The sequence below is a fragment of the Vanessa atalanta genome, chromosome Z, assembly GCF_905147765.1.
Source record: "Vanessa atalanta chromosome Z, ilVanAtal1.2, whole genome shotgun sequence".
NCBI classification, from domain to species: Eukaryota; Metazoa; Arthropoda; class Insecta; order Lepidoptera; family Nymphalidae; genus Vanessa; species Vanessa atalanta.
In genome coordinates this window covers 4,057,735-4,075,213 of record NC_061902.1, presented here as the reverse complement: position 1 = coordinate 4,075,213, position 17,479 = coordinate 4,057,735, and the positions used below count along the sequence as shown (strand labels likewise).

At 33.9% G+C, this 17,479-nt stretch overlaps 1 protein-coding gene across 4 annotated transcripts; it reads right to left on the bottom strand.

The window, feature by feature from the left end:
- Positions 1 to 1,051: 1,051 nt before the first annotated feature.
- Positions 1,052 to 16,454, bottom strand: LOC125075889 (peptidoglycan-recognition protein SA-like). Of its 4 annotated transcripts, none has more exons than XM_047687728.1 (5): positions 16,340 to 16,454; positions 4,536 to 4,736; positions 4,149 to 4,333; positions 2,335 to 2,470; positions 1,052 to 1,831 (listed from the first exon to the last, which is right to left on the bottom strand). In XM_047687728.1, exons 1-5 carry the CDS (start codon positions 16,362 to 16,364, stop codon positions 1,587 to 1,589), a joined length of 792 nt encoding a protein of 263 aa, XP_047543684.1. In that variant the 5' UTR covers positions 16,365 to 16,454; the 3' UTR covers positions 1,052 to 1,586. The 4 variants fall into 4 exon arrangements, with proteins under 4 accessions (XP_047543684.1, XP_047543683.1, XP_047543685.1 ...); XM_047687727.1 differs by lacking the exon at positions 16,340 to 16,454 and adding an exon at positions 14,470 to 14,626; XM_047687729.1 differs by lacking the exon at positions 16,340 to 16,454 and adding an exon at positions 9,840 to 9,976.
- Between the last annotated feature and the right edge of the window lie 1,025 nt (positions 16,455 to 17,479).

The following is a 17,479-nucleotide window of genomic DNA, read 5'->3' as shown; positions in this document are numbered from 1 at the left end:
TATTTCTTCAATGAAAAGTTCTGGTAACATTTTTATTTATTTTATAGATAGTTCTTATATAATATATAGTCTAAATTATAGCTCAATCTGTGCGTTTATGTGATAAATATGTTTAAAAACCGTTTCTTACATCACGAAAGTAATATACATATAAACATTGTTGTATACATAAAATACGCTATAAAAACTAAACTAAAATCTACCCGATTTTGATTCGAGTTCAATCAATTATATACAAATATCGACGCCTCCAAAAATTCACATAACAAACCGCTAATGTGCTATTATGACTTTTTTATTTATTTCAGATTACAAAAAATATTCGAAATATTGTTTTCAGATATTATTGATGCTTATGCACAAAAAGATGCACGTCACCTACAGGAATTTTTGGTTTTAACTACTATTTGATAAATTGCTATTAAAATTTTATAGGCGCGAAAAAAATAACACGATATATACCGAAATCGGCGATGGGACCTAACCATATATTGTATGTATTTCAGTCATTGTATAACTACAGCAACACTGGTGAGTGCCTCAAAAACAACCCTAATGCTAAAGTGAAACCACATAACTAGTGTACTTATCAGTATTTTTTTTAAATCAATGACTTTCTTTGGAAGTAGTATCAGAGATAAAATAAGAGTTAACGATTTTCCTCCTAAGTATGAATTTTACGGTTTGACCTTGAAGTTTAACATAAGACAAAAAAATATGGATTCAACCTTACTTAAATCGGTTTTGACATTTCATTAATGTTATATATTTAAAATTTTCAATATCGTATAACTTATTAGATAAGTTTGATACATATATACATATATATTTATAATATATTAACGTATAAATACATTAAATATATTCAAATATTTGAGCACCAAATTTTAATAATTAATGCTATTATTATGAATATTATATTTGAATTCATTTATAAATGAATATAAACTAACTTAAAAAAAAATTCTAACACAATTTGTTACATCATTAAAACATAATTTTTAAATAACATTTAATTATTATTACTTAATAACAAATTATAAATCAATATTAAATATTGATAAAATAGCAGTCAAATTGTAAGATTTACGCTTTGGAATAAAAAAATAAATAAGTATTGCCATTAGTAAAAAAACAAACCATCATTATTAAGTTGAGTTTGTTTTTTTTTGTATGGGAACATTTCTAGTCAAATTTTTTATATTTTTTTTTAAATGTAGACGGAACCGAATTCTTATTTCTAAGTTACTATTTATATTTCGGGTTTTGTTTACCTCCATACAGCGTATACTTATTAGTAGTTTTTGTTTTAGACTGTGCGCGTAAATGACTTATTTAAATAAGATCGAGAAACTTTACATTACAAACAGGACTATCAAAGGCAATGTTAGACAGACGGACATGAAATACTAAAATTTTTCTTATTATATTAATAATGTATATGTTAAATTTAAAGGTGTATAGATATACTCTATAGCTAAAATTCCTCTCGACCCGAGATAAGTTCCAATAAATTTGAGTATATATTTTTTTATTATTATTATTATAATATAATGAAGGATTGCAAAACAGTGTCCTTCGTTCAGTTAGTTGAAGTTATATTTGGCCGATTTAAACATATATATTTTCGGCACCAGTAGGCTTCGCCTCTGTAATTTCGATCGAGACAAATCGGTTAACGCCTTCTTAAGATAGCTTACGACTAATGTCGTGTCATTTTTGCTAGTGAATATAAAATCCCTCTCGAGATAGTTGTTGGCTAAGGATACAGTTATCAGGTTATACGCGGACTCGAGTTGACTGCTCGATGGCTTCACTACAGTATAATTACCTAAAACAAAAAAAAAAAAACATTTAAAAATATTTATCATTACCTTAGCCCCAGCTAAACCCGTGTACCCGATGGAATATCCCATAGAAAACGTTACAGAACAGACTTATTTATTTAACACCACCGTTTTTAATAAGTATTAGAATTTTTTGTTAACCCGCGTTACCTATACAATTTGGATATTTATAACATCAAATATGAAATACTTCGATTTAAAGTTACACCCAATCTTACCCCCTTAGGTGACGATTTTTCAAAAATACCGTTACAACTGTCTTATATTTGTAAATTAATTGAATACCGATTACCATATTTATAAAATCAAAGATATAAAAATAATTTTGCACAGACTTCCATCCTTAATTTTACCCATTCAGGGGACGAATTAACAAAAACGACGTAACAACCGTCTTTACCGACTTCCATATTTCTAACTTTCAAAACTGAAGATTTTAACGACCACTTATTGTTGAATACGAGTATAATATACATATCATATTTACCTATAAACGCAATGACTAGACCATAAAGCTCAGGATATAAAGGCGACGGCTGTTCCCATCCGAGACATTCGTAGATAAAACCATCGGTTGAAATCGCAAAGTTATATGGCAGCGTTTTATTATCGTTCAAGTTCGCCTGAAAAGAAAATTAACATTAAAGTAACATTGAAGATTAAAAAAATCACGTACCAACATATAAATGCAATGAAACATATGACATTTAAAATCATTTTTATTAATTATTATTTCACGCTCTTAAGTAGAAATCGATTTAGACATTCGCTTTCATATTTGCATTCAAAGTAACATAACAGACTGAATGTTCTTCGTCATCTTTTTTGAAGAGAAGGTCCGACACACGTAACGACACGACACATACCTCGCGATGTATTCCCTCACCACCGAGCACAAGATGAATTATAAACAGTTATGACGCACGCAATTCACTTGTGGTCCGGGTTTGAATCCTCAATCTACGGTTAAGATTTACATGTTCTAGCTATCGGCCCAGCTCGACTCTTTGATTGATTACGGTTAAAAATGAAACCGATTATATTTTGAAGCACAGTCGCACCTACAGTACTCTCTAAACAAAGTTCAGATTTAAATTGAAAACGGTCGTAGGTACTGAATTCTTTGATATTTAAAGCAATTTTAAAATTATAATTTTGTATAAAAAATATATTTAAAAATAGTATTTCTTTCGCGCCTTCGTTAGTTCGCTATAAAAGCATCTTAAAATTAATGCAATTTTTTATTTTAAAATCGCAATACTCTTCGCAATAGCCTTTATTATATTTTCATTAAAAATGCAATTATTTTGTATGCACTTTCAAATATATATTTCAAATTAAGAAACATTAACTAATACCACGTTAAATGCTCTCATCAAGGCAAATTTCTTCACAGGTTCATCTACGTCAAATTTGTTTTATAGAATATTACAATTTATTGTTAGACCTTATAGCTAAAACTCAGCTTCCTATGGTGCTAATTGCAGCGACTTAGCGAAAAAAACAAACAAGCTAACTTGTAAAAAATAGTTAAAATCTCCTTGGTCGGACGGGCAAATGGGCCACCTGATGGTAAGTGGACACTACCGCCCATATCCATTGGCAATGTAAGAAATATTAACCATTCCTTACATCGGCAAAGCGCCATCAACCTCGGAGGCTAAGTGTATTTTGTCACTTGTGCTTATAAACCGGAACCCAACAATACCGATTGATTGATCTCTGTAGAATATCTTATGAGTAGGAGGTACCACTGAGATCGTTTTTAACATTGTAAATATTGCATGAGCATATCAAATAAATGTGTGTGGAATTCGCAACTTTTAATAGGCATTCGCATAAAACAAGTACTTATTCCATTCAGCTCGGATCATTTCAAGTGCCATAGTGTTACTGGATAACTTTAGTTAAAAATGTTACTATACAACAAATTAAACTGTTTTTAATTGATTTAACGTACTGTTATCTCTTGCTTCGTTGATAGTGACCGCCGAGAACACAATCAGTCACAATGACTGAGCAAATCAGTCGCTGTTTAAAAACACTAGTCTCTATTAACAATTATTTTTTATACCAAAAGATTTTCTTTATTTAATATAATTTGAAGCAATTCGCTATTTTAGCACATTCATTCAAATCTCAAATACAATCGCATTGCGTTACATTCGGCTATATATTTAAGTATATAATATATAATACACATATTAATAGACAATTCAATAAAATTACTTGACGAGTCTTCAGTATTTTTATGCATAGCTGAATAGTTTAAATGATTTACTTATGAGTAAATTTCTATACCTGCATTGATTTCATCAGCTGTATGCAAGCATTCTTCCCCTGACACTGGCCTGTGTCCGTCTGTTCGATCACAACGGACTTCGCTTTAAATGGATTTATGGGTTCCTCAGATGGCGTGGGGCTCGATTCATCCCATTGGGATCGAGCCACAAATAGTGGCATCTCGATCGGTGGCAACATATTATCTGAAAATAAAATATGAACTGATATGTGTATTCCGAAATTCGTATGCGGCTTTCTTCTGAAAAAAGTGTATATTTTTTCCGCAAACACAATATTTTGTAAGAAATATTGAAGAACCCTTGAAATAATAGAACCGTTGTAGGTTTTAAAATTCGTATGTAATTAATATAATTTAAATATAAATATTTAATAATAATCTTTTACCTGCATCGCTTTGCAACACCAAGAGATAAACGCCAATCGCAAATCCACTTAGCAACACCAGAATCATCATGCTGACTATCACGGCCGTGATCACATTAGTAGTGTCGTTCACACGTGGGAAGCGACGGAGGAGCGGAGTATCCTCCGACGGGTTCTGGAGTTCATCATCAGCGTGGTATGAACTATGTCGAGATTCATGATCTGTGGGGACAATGTAAACAAAATTGTACTTCAATACGTCAAAGGTATCAACAACGATGGGAGATAAAATTTCATCGTAACTGTTATCGTTTATCAAATTGTATCGTTAGTGGAAAGGACAGACAGTACTTTAAATCTCATTTTCCTGAAGAACAATTTTGCCGTTTTTAGCTTTTCTTTCTTTCCTCTGACGATATAACAAAGTATACCAACAATCTGTAAATGTACCAATCTCTAAAGCGTCCTCTGATTTAGATTAGATTTTTTGGAACTTATTTCCTACACCATAGTGCTCTAGCGAGGTTTGATTGCTGATTTCAATTAAGACATTTTAATACTAAGGTTGAAGAGAGTAATGAACAGCTTCAATATTTCTGCAGAAAGGAAAAGTCCATTCATGCTTGTATATATAAATCATTATCTATAGTAGTATTATTATGCTAAAGTAACTCTGTCTGTCTGTCTCACTGTCATTCTTCCTCAGCCAAACCACTGAACCGAATTCGATAGGTATGAAGGAAGTTTGAATCTTAAGGAGTGTTAGATTATGACGACCAAACTCTAAAACGCGAGCGAAAGCGCTAATCCATTACTAGTACAATATAAAAATAACCTCACGCTCCCAGGTTTACAATAAGCATTTTTAGAAATAAATTCTGTCTATTATTATAGTTTTTTTTTGTGTAATATTTTATCCTGAATGAGTCGTACGACTTTACAGATGTAGATCAATATGCTATTGCCAACACATGTCTCAAGGATAATGTATAACTTTATTATGACCAATTGTAATTATGACTCACTTATTTGAAAAACCAGTCTATAATTGCACATTCTGTAACAAGGATTGCTGCGTTATAAACTATTATTATTTTATTCTATTGATATTTCGGATACTAATAAATCACAGGTTTTTTTTTTGTTACAAATTTCAACGCAAGACCGCACCTGCGTTTTGTAAAGCAGGAGCAGTTGTTGGGGTGTGAAAAAACGCCGCACCTTGTTCAGGACTCCGAGTTTCCGTGAAGCTGTTTTGATAACAGCTTCGAATATAATAGCGAACGTCGATACCTAGTACGGCAATTTGGCTTTGTAAGCGTAGTGCCACTGAGGGAAGGAACGAGGGAAAATGGTGACTTTTTCATTATGAAGGCGCATACCTATGTTTTCTTCGCTTTAATCTCGACATGATTATCAGAACCCCATTTGGCAATGAGCTCTAATGTCCTATCGAGTTTAACAACAAGATTCCTCCGCTTCTCCTCAGTTTCGGCCCGCCTGGCTGCTGAGCGTCCGTGGTAACCCCCATGCTAGTGTACTATCGTCTGCAAAGCAATGTATGTTCCCAAGGGTTAGCATATCATTGATGTGCAAAAGAAAGAGTATGGGGCAAAGCATAGAACCTGGGGAACCCCAGCATTCACTGCATGGAATTTTGAAGCGCAAGCAACTAAAACGCGAAGGCTACGATTGTGTAGGAAGCTGGCAATCCAGGTACAGAGCTGAGCTGGCAGACCGTACGCCAGCAGCTTAGACAGAAGACTTTTGTGCCAGACTATGTCGAAAGCCTTGGAAATATTGAGGCTGACAGCCAACGACTCCTCACGCTTGTCTATAGCCTCACCCCAGAGATGTGTTACGTACGCTAGAAGATCACCAGTGGACCGTTTTGGTCGAAACCCATACTGACGATTCTTAATTAGACTGTGATTCTCTAGGTAAAGGAAAAGTTGGTTATTTATGATTCGTTCCATTACCTTATGAAGCACTGAGGTGATAAGTAATGGTCGATAATTTGCCCTGTCAGACCGGTACCTTTTTTTGGGAACCGCTTGCACATTAGCTTCCCTCCAGGCATTCGGCACACATCCTGTAGAGAATAGGCGCGTTAACACTGGAGAGAGAAGAGTGCAGCTCCGCTGCACTTAGCCGGTATTCCGTCAGGAGCGTCCCCTTGCTTTCCGTACGTCGAGTGATTGTAGCTTTGCATGCTCATCACGCTTCCCTGATTTTAATGTCAGGCATTGTGTGGCCACATGAAGGTATTTTTGTTGGCAGCGCACTACAATCATCGATGACAGAATTGTGGGCAAAGAGTTTCGCCAAAAGATCGACTTTCTCCTGCTGTCTGTAGGCTACCGATCCATTCGGATTCCTGAGCGGTGGCAGCAAAGGTTGGCAGAAGTTGTTTTGCAAAGACTTGTTCAGACGTCAAAAACTACAGGAGCTCGTAGGATACAAGATAAGGTCATGACCAATCTGCACAATACGTTGGGCATCCGCTCTTATATATTCCTTCTTACAGGACTTGGGATTCTTTGTTGTAGGTTGCTTTCAGTGAGTCAATGTTTGGAGCCCTACTAATGCAGCCATTGATCCACGCGCGATATGCCATCTGCTTAGATGACAAAGCACACTCCCAAGTGAACCAACGGCTACGCATACCCCTACTGATGAGATCTGAGTTAGGGATGTAGTATTCCATCCCCAACAGGATCTCACCAGAACAGCAGCGGCTCTAGCTGTCGGGTCTTTCCCACAAAAGCAATTAATGGTGGGGGTGTGCACCGCTGAATGACTGTTCTTTCTTACATGCGCTACCATATATATATATATTTAAAAAAGGAGACATGAAGTGAGCGACGCTTTGCTACGACTGAGGTGGTCGAGGCGCAGAGAAGTGTTTCCCCAAGAAGCTGCCAAAGGAGAGAATATACTGATCCGCCGAACGTAAGGGTCCCCGAACTCCCCCGGAAGTGGCCGCCAGGACCCCCTTTCCCAGTCACCAACCGGCACGACGGTCGACACCGAAATCATGCGTGGCATGGTGAGGCAGCCTCGCGAGCTGGTTAGGCACGCTCGGGCCTCTATACTATACCACGGGCGGCCAGCGGAAAAACCGTTTCTTCGGGTCTCCCTGTTCGGCAGGTCAATGCAGTCGTCCCCGGCATTGGTTCAACAGTCTCCCCCACTGGACCAACTCATATCGCAACACAGCTCGCTCAGGCACAGCCACTTCACGAGTTTTACACCATGCCTACGGTGATAACAAACCAGGCGGATACCACCCTACCACCATATGAGCAGTTGGTCATGAGCAGAGCAGTGAGTAGAGGGAGTGGAGTGAGAAGGGGCAGTGAATTGTATTCTTTCTCCGTCACTACACGAATAAAAAGTTAAATATGAACTGATGGAACTCCTCAACGTTTCACAGCATAGACAAGATATTTTTAATTAATTTATAACAAACGATCACACATCTTATATTATATATAGAATAACTATGAATTCAGTAGGTGATTGCATATTTATATCGAGTTTCATTAATTCAATCGACAAACAACAACAGGTAAAGATCGAAGGCAAAATAATTTATGACTGTACTATGTATGTATTATTTAAGTTTGAAAGTTTAAAGAGTCAGTGTAATTATAGGCATAAGGGACATAACATCTTACACGCCGTGGTTAGCGGCGGATTAACGGCGTAAGGAGTGAGTACTACTCTTTATTTTCATCTCTTTTTTTATTTATAAATTTTCGAAACACCATCGGCATATTCACAAATTAATGAAAACTAAACAGTACACGTCTACATTAATACGTATATCTTTAAAATAAAAACAAAAATAAGGACATCAATACGAAAGAACAAAATGGTATTTTGTTATTAAAAAAAGAAAAACAAGCGAAAGTATTTTGAATAGGGTGTCGCGGAATCATTCTTGGGACATTTATATAAATTTGAGAGATTTTAATATAAATAATTCTGCACGATATGTACATGCTTCTATCTTTATAAGCCAAAAGCTTTGCAAAACCTTTTTCTATCGAGTCGAGTAACGTGAATCTCATAAGTAGGATTCCAAGCAGGTGATGCATCTGCAATAATACTACGGCTCAATAAATAATACAAAGTTAGACCATCCTTAATGCTTTTCTGGCAACCAGTGCAACTTTTAGTATAAGATGCTATTTCACGATGTTTCAATGTGGTTAAAAAGTTATACTTTATAATATAATTAAGTATTACAAAATGAAATATTTTCTTGTAATCCAATTAGAATAACAGTACTCTGTATTGTTGTGTTCGGGTTAGAAGGGCGAGTGAGCCAGTGTAATCATAGGCACAAGGGACATAACATCTTAGTTCCCAAGGTTGGTGGCGCATAGGTGATGTAAGGAATGCTTCTTACAGCGCCTTTGTCTATGGGCGGTGGTGACCACTTACCATCAGGTGGCCCATATGCTCGTCCGAAAAAAAAAAGAATAACATCAACTAATAGCGATATAATCGTACAACAAAAATCGTGTAGCACTCTTGCATTGCATTCAAGCATTTCATAATAGCAAATAAAAGCTATTAATTACGAAACAAGCAATTAAAACAAAATATCTTTCTAATAAATTTCATTATATAAATAAAAATATTTGTTAATGTGAATGTACTTTAAAACTAAATTGTATTTGGTTATATTAAAATGTAATCAATTTAAAAATATAAAAGTTGATACGTAACTGTTCAAGTGATAAAGTGTGAACTCGATCATATTGCATTTTATATTATAAAATTACATATTACACAAATTCACATATAACACAGAGCTTGGTAACGTTAGAGTAATAAAGGATGTGATAAACGAATGCCTATAGACTTGTATCATTTGACATAATATAAACGTCATTCATTTTATTATCCAGCGACTTTACAATAGTCATTGTTAAAAAAAAATTACAGCAATATGAATCACACGATTAGGTATATCCCATAAATAATACTCAAAAGTCAACATTCCGCCTTAACGATTTGGAACGCGATTTAGAAGAAAACAGAAGATATTTAACAAAATGTTTCGTTAAATAGTTAGACAGAGATAGATAGACAAGTCAATTTTATCAAAAATTATATCAATACCATCGACGTTTGAATATATCGAATGTTTAGTTGAACACAGATTCCTCACTTTTTATCATCATTGACTTGACATCCGAAAGAAGAATTCATCCTACAGTTAGTTAGTTAGTATAACTAGTCACTCTCTAAATAACATAATAGGTAGAGCCGTTAAATATGACGGGAATCGAAACTAATATTTATAAATACCTGACATTGATGGTAGGGCTTGTGTTAAATAATTGCACGTTTTTTACTTTTACAATTTACTATTTATATAGTAATAAATTTCTGTGTTTTTTTAACACTACTTCTTTATAGAGTATAACGAAATGATACTAAGCTTCCCCTCATTAAGTAAGACAATTTAATATGTTGTTATTTAAATATATAATTATTCTATACAAACAAAGATATAATGATCGTAATAAATAAACATGCTAGACAATACTTATCTTTATATAATGACGAGAATGTCAACAGTATAATGTGCAAATTAGTAATAGTAGAGTTTAGAAGCTAGAACTAAAACTGGGTGCAATCTAATCGTTTTAAAATTACTGAGTGAATTGATAGATTAATTTAATTTTATATGATATTGCTTCGTTTAATGTTAATAAGAATTTTTAACCTTTTGATATGTTCAATGATCAGTGCCGAGTATAGTGAGGAAAGTATATATATACATGAATTTTAAAATAACAGTGTCCTACATTCTGAGTATTTATTTTTATACTATATTATGTTTTACTAGTATCAAATTAAAAATTAGAATCAAGTGAACATACAATTTTAATGGATTTAATAGAACTCATGTTTTAATTTATTTATATTCTAATAATTCTAAGTATATTTGCATTCAATAATTTTATATAATGTCATCAATCCCTATTTAAAGATATCATCGTATTCAAGAATTCGACATGGCACGACTTAAGATTTATTGGAATTAATCAGAACAATTATCTTATCATAAGTGCAAAAGTTCACGAACAGATAACTCGATGCAAATGTATTAATCATAAAAATTAAAGGTAAATGAAATGGTAAAATCAACTCTTACAAGATAGTAAATTGGTTGGGGTTTGATTATAATTACAGCTGTTGTTGTCAAGAGTTCTTAAGAAAATTTAGCCAAAAATAACTTTTTTTAGGCCGTCAGACCTGATGGTAAACAGTTACCATTGCACATAGATATTAGCACTGTATGAAGTTGTTACAATTCCAATTTGAAAATGTTTGAGGAGTACGATAAGATTTGCATGCATATCTTCTTCCGAAGAATGGATAGCTAAATTTTAAATATAAAAAGAAAACCAATAGTTTTCAAACATAGAATAAGATGATAGAACATAGAATACTTAAAATAAGATGAGACGATTGTCACATTCCAATTTTTTTTAATACAAATAAAATATTGTGGCTTAAAGTCTTACATTAGTAGTCTTTCAACTATCAAATCAAATTACTCATTATCGTACACCAATAAACATAATACATAAATCACATTAAAGAAAGATGCACAAGAAGCCGCCCTTATCGTTAAAACAGCAACCTCTTCCAGACAACCCTTTAGATGAAAGATACAGGTAAAAAAGTACAAACATTTTATGGGCAGTATTACATTTAAACCGTAATTTTTCATTAAACGGTAAACTTCGGTGTTAGTTTTCTGGGAAACTAAATGACATTGAAATTTTGAACTTATTGATAAATGAAGAACAGTTATTACTACTCATCATAGCGGCATCATTTTTTTAAATTTGGGCTTGGCTTTTTTACAAATTAAAAATTCCAAAAGCAGGTTGGACGTCAAATGCGCGTATTCACTTTTTTGAGTTCGAATATTTAACTACAATGTTGACCAATTTGATTGGGAAAAATAAAAAATATACTTTAAGCAGTGATTAATTACATAGTGGCTTTAAAATTTTGATATTTGTATGAATTAACTATAAAAAAAAAGAAATTAAAAGGAATGAAACTACTAAAAATTATTATTATTACATAAAAAATTAATATACCAAAATTTAGGTAATTTTAAAAAGAATTAAAATTTTAACTATTTAAAAAAATAACGAACTAAAAGACTAAAAAAATATATAATTACAACTCCTAAATTGCTGGAAAATGCGATGCGAATTCAGTACTGCGCGAACGTTTACATGGGTAGGGTCTATACTGATTTTGGCCGTGCCGCAATACGACGAGTACCTACTCGTATTTTAGATTATGTATTTTTCTAGTTTTTTATATATTAAAGAATTATTAATTAATGTCTTTTTTACTAAGCTGATTATTTGTTTAATTATCCGACTAAGCGAGAATGTAGGCTGTGTATTTCAAGAGTATGTATGTGTGTCTTCTATACGAACCTGATCAATTGTTTTATTATCCGACTAAGCTATGTAGGTTGTGTATTTATGTGTATGTATGTACGCCCGGGGAAGGACCACTCTCTCACTTAAAATCAGAGTAATGGGGTAGGTTGCCGGTTGCTAGGCTGCCGCGTTTCGTCCGGTATGTAAGAGTCATGGAGTTCCGATTCCCCTACCCCCCTAAAATATTATGGTTGTGCAGAAAATGGTATCATTATCCCAGGAGGGTACCATCAGCGATTGTGGTGGAGAATCCCTCTCTGGGCATCCATGCTCAAGACGTACACAACCTGAGCAGGGATGCCCTCTGAATAGGGGGAGGGGGGGATTTTACGCTATTCTGGCTGCATGTAGACTGCGATACCATTCGCGAATCTAAGCGTGTCTTTATAAGAAACCTGGGCTAACGTATTGGTGTCTCGTGATGTTAATACCAGCGTTTTCAAAAAGGAATATTTATCTTGCCTCTAGGTCCTTCAAAAACGTCATTAATAAGGCGAAGACAGTACATTGGCAGAATTTGCGAGAGACTGGTGCGCCTGTCTTCAGGAACACGTGCGTTCTGGTCTCTCACTAAGGCTGTCTTAGGGAATATCTGTCAGCTCTCTTTTCTATCTCTGCACACAGACGGTGAGTCATTGGTCCACACCGAAAAGGAGATAGCAAATCTATTAGGCTCTCTTTTCGCGTCGGACTCGACTCTGGACGACAGTACCGTAGACACCTTACATACCGGCCGTGCTAATATTTCTAGAGAAAACGTCGACGAAAACCGGAACAACCTTGTGTTTGAAATCGAGTCTTTGTTAAACAAAGTTTCAGACTGGGGTCGACTAAACCTAGTCCAATTCAACGTTAAAAAACACCAATTATCGTATCAAAATGCTTTGAGAACATTTTCATTGCCGCCACAGCTAGTATCGGGATACTTGGCGTTGATTTTTCAAGCCTCGTTCAGTTCCGCGGTCCAGTGGAAGGAAAAGCCAAATTGGCTTCAAAAAATCTTGGTGTAATCATTCAAAAACGAATTCGAGGGGCAACTTCTCATATCAGGTAGGAATATATGCTTATTTGCAGTGTGGACCGGCACGGAATATCCTATAAAAGTAGTGAGGGTTCACAAAGATAACACAACAATCTAACAATTTTTGGAAAACCTAAATCTTATCCAAATTAACAAGTTTAATATAATGATAGTACGCTTCCCGTATTAATCAATTCCTGAAAAGTTGGACCTATACCACTAAGAGATGTATGTTTTTAAATTTTTTTATGTATTTAATTACAAAAATGAATAAAAATCTAATTTCAATCAAAATACATACTTCTTTAAAATGCTTTACTACCTAAAGTCTTTAAAAACACAAGAAGCAAGCTAATATTGTAAACAATATAATATAAAAAAACAATCCTTAATAGCCGACAGTCAAATATCGGCCAATGGTACTTCAAGAATATTAATCATTATTGATTATCAATGTACAACCTAAGGAACTAACCATGGAACTATGATGTTATGTCCCTTGAGGCTGTAAGTAAACTGTCTCACTGACGCTTCAAGCCAGATCACAATAATATTTAGTATTGCTCTTTTAAAAGAAAAAAAGAGTACTAGCAGTGTCAAAATATAATTAAGGTATTACTAATATCCTATTAACCCCTCCTATTAAACTTATCACTTGTGTTAGGAGTGGGGACGATAAAAGACCAATGGGTCAGGATGAATCCTTTTACATCACTAGACAGCCCGTAAACCATTGTGCTATTGGTGCTATTGCGCACTTTAGTGGTAAAATTTGTGATGTGGTGCCGACTTTGAAGGGCTATGACCTATCGTTTATTAACAAATATAAGCTCTATATACAGACCAGATACAATGGCAGACCTATATACAATTAACTACGAATCACAAAATGAGCTTTACTTGCATATTTAGCATGTGAGAGCTCAGTGGTACTTCTAGCTGTCTAGCTCACTATTTTCTTAATATCTACTATTTGCACACATTGCTATGATAACATTGTCCTGTGCTTATTTTATTACTCATTTATTTTTTTTATTTTTATCTTAGGACTGTCAATGATTTCGAATATCAAATGTTTGTATGTGTATTATATTAAAAAATTAAACATACAAAATAATACATTTATATACTATAATTAGCAATTTGTGCACTAAGCTCAATATTTTTCTGCTTCTGTTTAATAACTTTTATTTCATTATAAGTAAATATATTTTATTTTTTTTTTTTAAATAAAAAAGCAGCATTACAGAAGAATGAGATTGACAAATTAATAATCAAAGGATTATTCGTATTCATGGTTCCAATACAATTGGAACCATGAATACGCTTATTTTGAATATAACATTTGTTATAGTCATTACCACTAATTGACATTGTATTGTTTGTAAACCTTTACTCGTAGGTAAATTTCCTAAATTATATTAAAGTAATAACTTACCGACGGGTGATATTAGTGGCTGCATTTTAAAATATGAATACTATCATTCTTAAATTCACTTTTTTCTTAATATTTCATTAAATAATTAAGGTAAGAAAACAATAATATATTTTAAACTTTTATAAACTACATTTTTATACGTCAACTTTGACATATAGTCGAGACAGTAGACAATGTAAATTGCAAAGGTAAGAACAGTGCTGCCAGCTGTTTGGGTAAACGTAACTCACTAATGCAATAGATTCATGTACCAACCTTATAATTTAAATGCTTGGGCTGCCAGCAAAAATATAATAATTGTTTATAATTAAAGTATTTTTAAAACAATAAAATCAAAATTATTTAAGCAAATTACAATTATATGTACGATTGGCATTAATTACGTATTACAGGTTTTAATTGATCAGATCCATTACTAATACTGCTAAATGTGTAGTAAGTCAGTATGTTCTATTTCGATGGGGGTGTTGTGATCCACGGACGACACTCTCATAACTGCGATCAGGCAGAATTTTCGGGAGACGGTTCGCCCGACTGCACTCTGGACGTCGCTCTTAGTGAACCAAATAGGAATGTTGAGCTTGAAGGACTATCTTGGCTACATACGGTGTCATTGACGGCGACAACATTGATCACGGCTGATCCACCATGGGAACTCCAGGCGAAGACGCTGGCGGAAGTGTACCGGGTTCGAGCCAGGACGGACGGCGATCGTACAAGGTCGTTGGAGCTGGATCGAGTCAGAGCTCTAGCCTTGATTTGCAGGTAGGAAGAGGACCTGGGGTTCCCAACAGCAGGTCTAGTGACCAACCCTACTTGAGGTGGTGGGTACTGAGAAAAGACGGCATCCTAAAGTTTAGACTAAGGCAAGTGTGCTGCTTGGGGGACCTAGCGCTTTACCATGGTGGCAACAGTCGGGGCGTCACGGCAGCATGCGTAAGTGATCTGGTTATGGCTCCCGAAGAGACGGAGTGGGTACTACTGGTTTTTTTTAGTGGGTGTTCCGGAACTAGCATCAGTGAGTCCATCGTACACTGGGGAGATCCCAGGACAGTTATAGGGGAAACTGTGAGGGCGTCACATAGTAACATGCGTAAGAGACCTCATTATGTCCCCAAAAGAGAACCTGCAGGATAGTTATAGGGAAAACGAGTAAATACGTTTTTCTAGCGAAAAACATGGTATGTTCTATTTGAGTATCTATGTAGGTTTAAAGAAGCGCACAAAGTGCATACTGCACATGCGTAAAATTTATCGATTAACAAATTTATTTTTGATATTTATTTCAGTAAGCTAATTAATTTTATGATGTTTATAATATCTCAAGAGATATGTTTTTATATATGTATAGCTGAAGTTAAATATTGACATTTTAAAAGATTTTTTATTAGGTTGTAAGTGGTTTGAAATAAAATTTGGGTAAAATTTATTAAAAATGTAATTTAGTTAACAAGTAAAATATAAAGAAAAGACGTAAATCAAAATTAAAAACAATCTCTTCCTCGCCATGGTCGAATATTTGTATAGGATTTATTGGGATGAGACTTGAGATACGTCATTGTACGTTATTGTATATAGGTATTTTATTGATGTGTCTGAGTATAACTAATCATCATGTATTACCTACACCTACCACCAAACAATAATACTTCGAATTGTTGTTTTCCGATTTAAATAGTGACGGACCGCCGATTATTTTTCTAGTTTCTCTGCTATAGGTTGATAGCATACCATGATAAAATAGTACGTTATGTATTTTAATAATAAATAATGCAATTATTTGTCTATGTATACTGCTATATATATAACAAAATATTTGTTAATTAAAAATATATGAAAAATCTAACATTTATTAAAATATGAAACTTACCAATACGTGTTTGTAATTGATGCATGACAGCGGTGTATTGAGTTGCACTGGTTTTTCTTCAAAATTAAATAATCAAGCAATAATTTTCAAATAATCACCAAGAACCTGTTAGTTCTTGAATACTATTTCTGCAAAAGAGAACGAAGCATGCGCCGTTTTATTGATTATTACTTTGAAAAATGTATTGCCATCATAAATAACCATTGATTTACGTTACTTGAGATGAAGGTTTTCATCTGCTACAAAAGTGTGCTACTACACGAAACGGATACCAATAGAACAAACATATTTTTTGTCACCGGTACACTATGAGAGCGGCCATTTATTATCTACTATTTAAATATTAGTAGTCGTATCCCTTATGTGTCAAAAAAATCAGTGTGTCAATTTATTTATTATCCACATATATACACTAGCCATGTTGAGATTGACAAAAGTCATCCTACGATATTATGTATTAGCCATCTAATGGGATATCTCATGGGAACACACTACAACGTTTTTTACTTGTACACAAAAGCTTAATAAACAAATGCCAACTTAAAAAATAACAAACTTCTAACTTAATACAATAATTCTTAATATTAACTACTTTCTTCAAAATCGTATTATGAGCTTCATTAGAATATACTTTTATGTTCCGTACTAAATTTTAGAAAATTGTACCCGTTTTTAATAATCATAAATATATCAAATCAATGTGTTTTCTGGTTATTTTACTATTATAAACAATGTTATGCATAAATTAATTCAATAATCACATTGTCCGTGTTGAAATCTTCATCCACATCAACTTCATCATAATCTACATCACATATCACACGAAAGCCATATGACAAAAAAATTTAACTTACCAAATATGACATATATTATACTAAACTAAACAAATGTTTTCGTTTCTTGTTTTTCTACCTACTTGGTGTATATATTTCGGTAGTATACTAGTACATTTTGGTAGTATATATAATATGACTTCAGCCATATTTCCGAAGTGATTTCGTAAACAAGCACCCGCACAACATATAGCCTATTCCAATGGTAGTAGGAAAAAACATAAACAAACCTTAGATTTACGTAATTCATGCCATTTGCTAATAATTCAGGTATATTGTGCAACACTAAGAGTACTAAGTACTTTCA

What these genes read in the sequence shown, in the direction of transcription:
- LOC125075889 (XM_047687726.1), bottom strand. Translation starts at nt 9,285, where the DNA reads ATGATCGAGTTCACACTTTATCACTTGAACA. An exon ending in AGCTGATGAAATCAATGCAG is followed by an intron (nt 2,471 to 4,148) that starts GTATAGAAATTT and finishes TTTTCTTTTCAG; the next exon opens with GCGAACTTGAACGATAATAA. An exon ending in TCTAGTCATTGCGTTTATAG is followed by an intron (nt 1,832 to 2,334) that starts GTAAATATGATA and finishes TTTTTGTTTTAG; the next exon opens with GTAATTATACTGTAGTGAAG.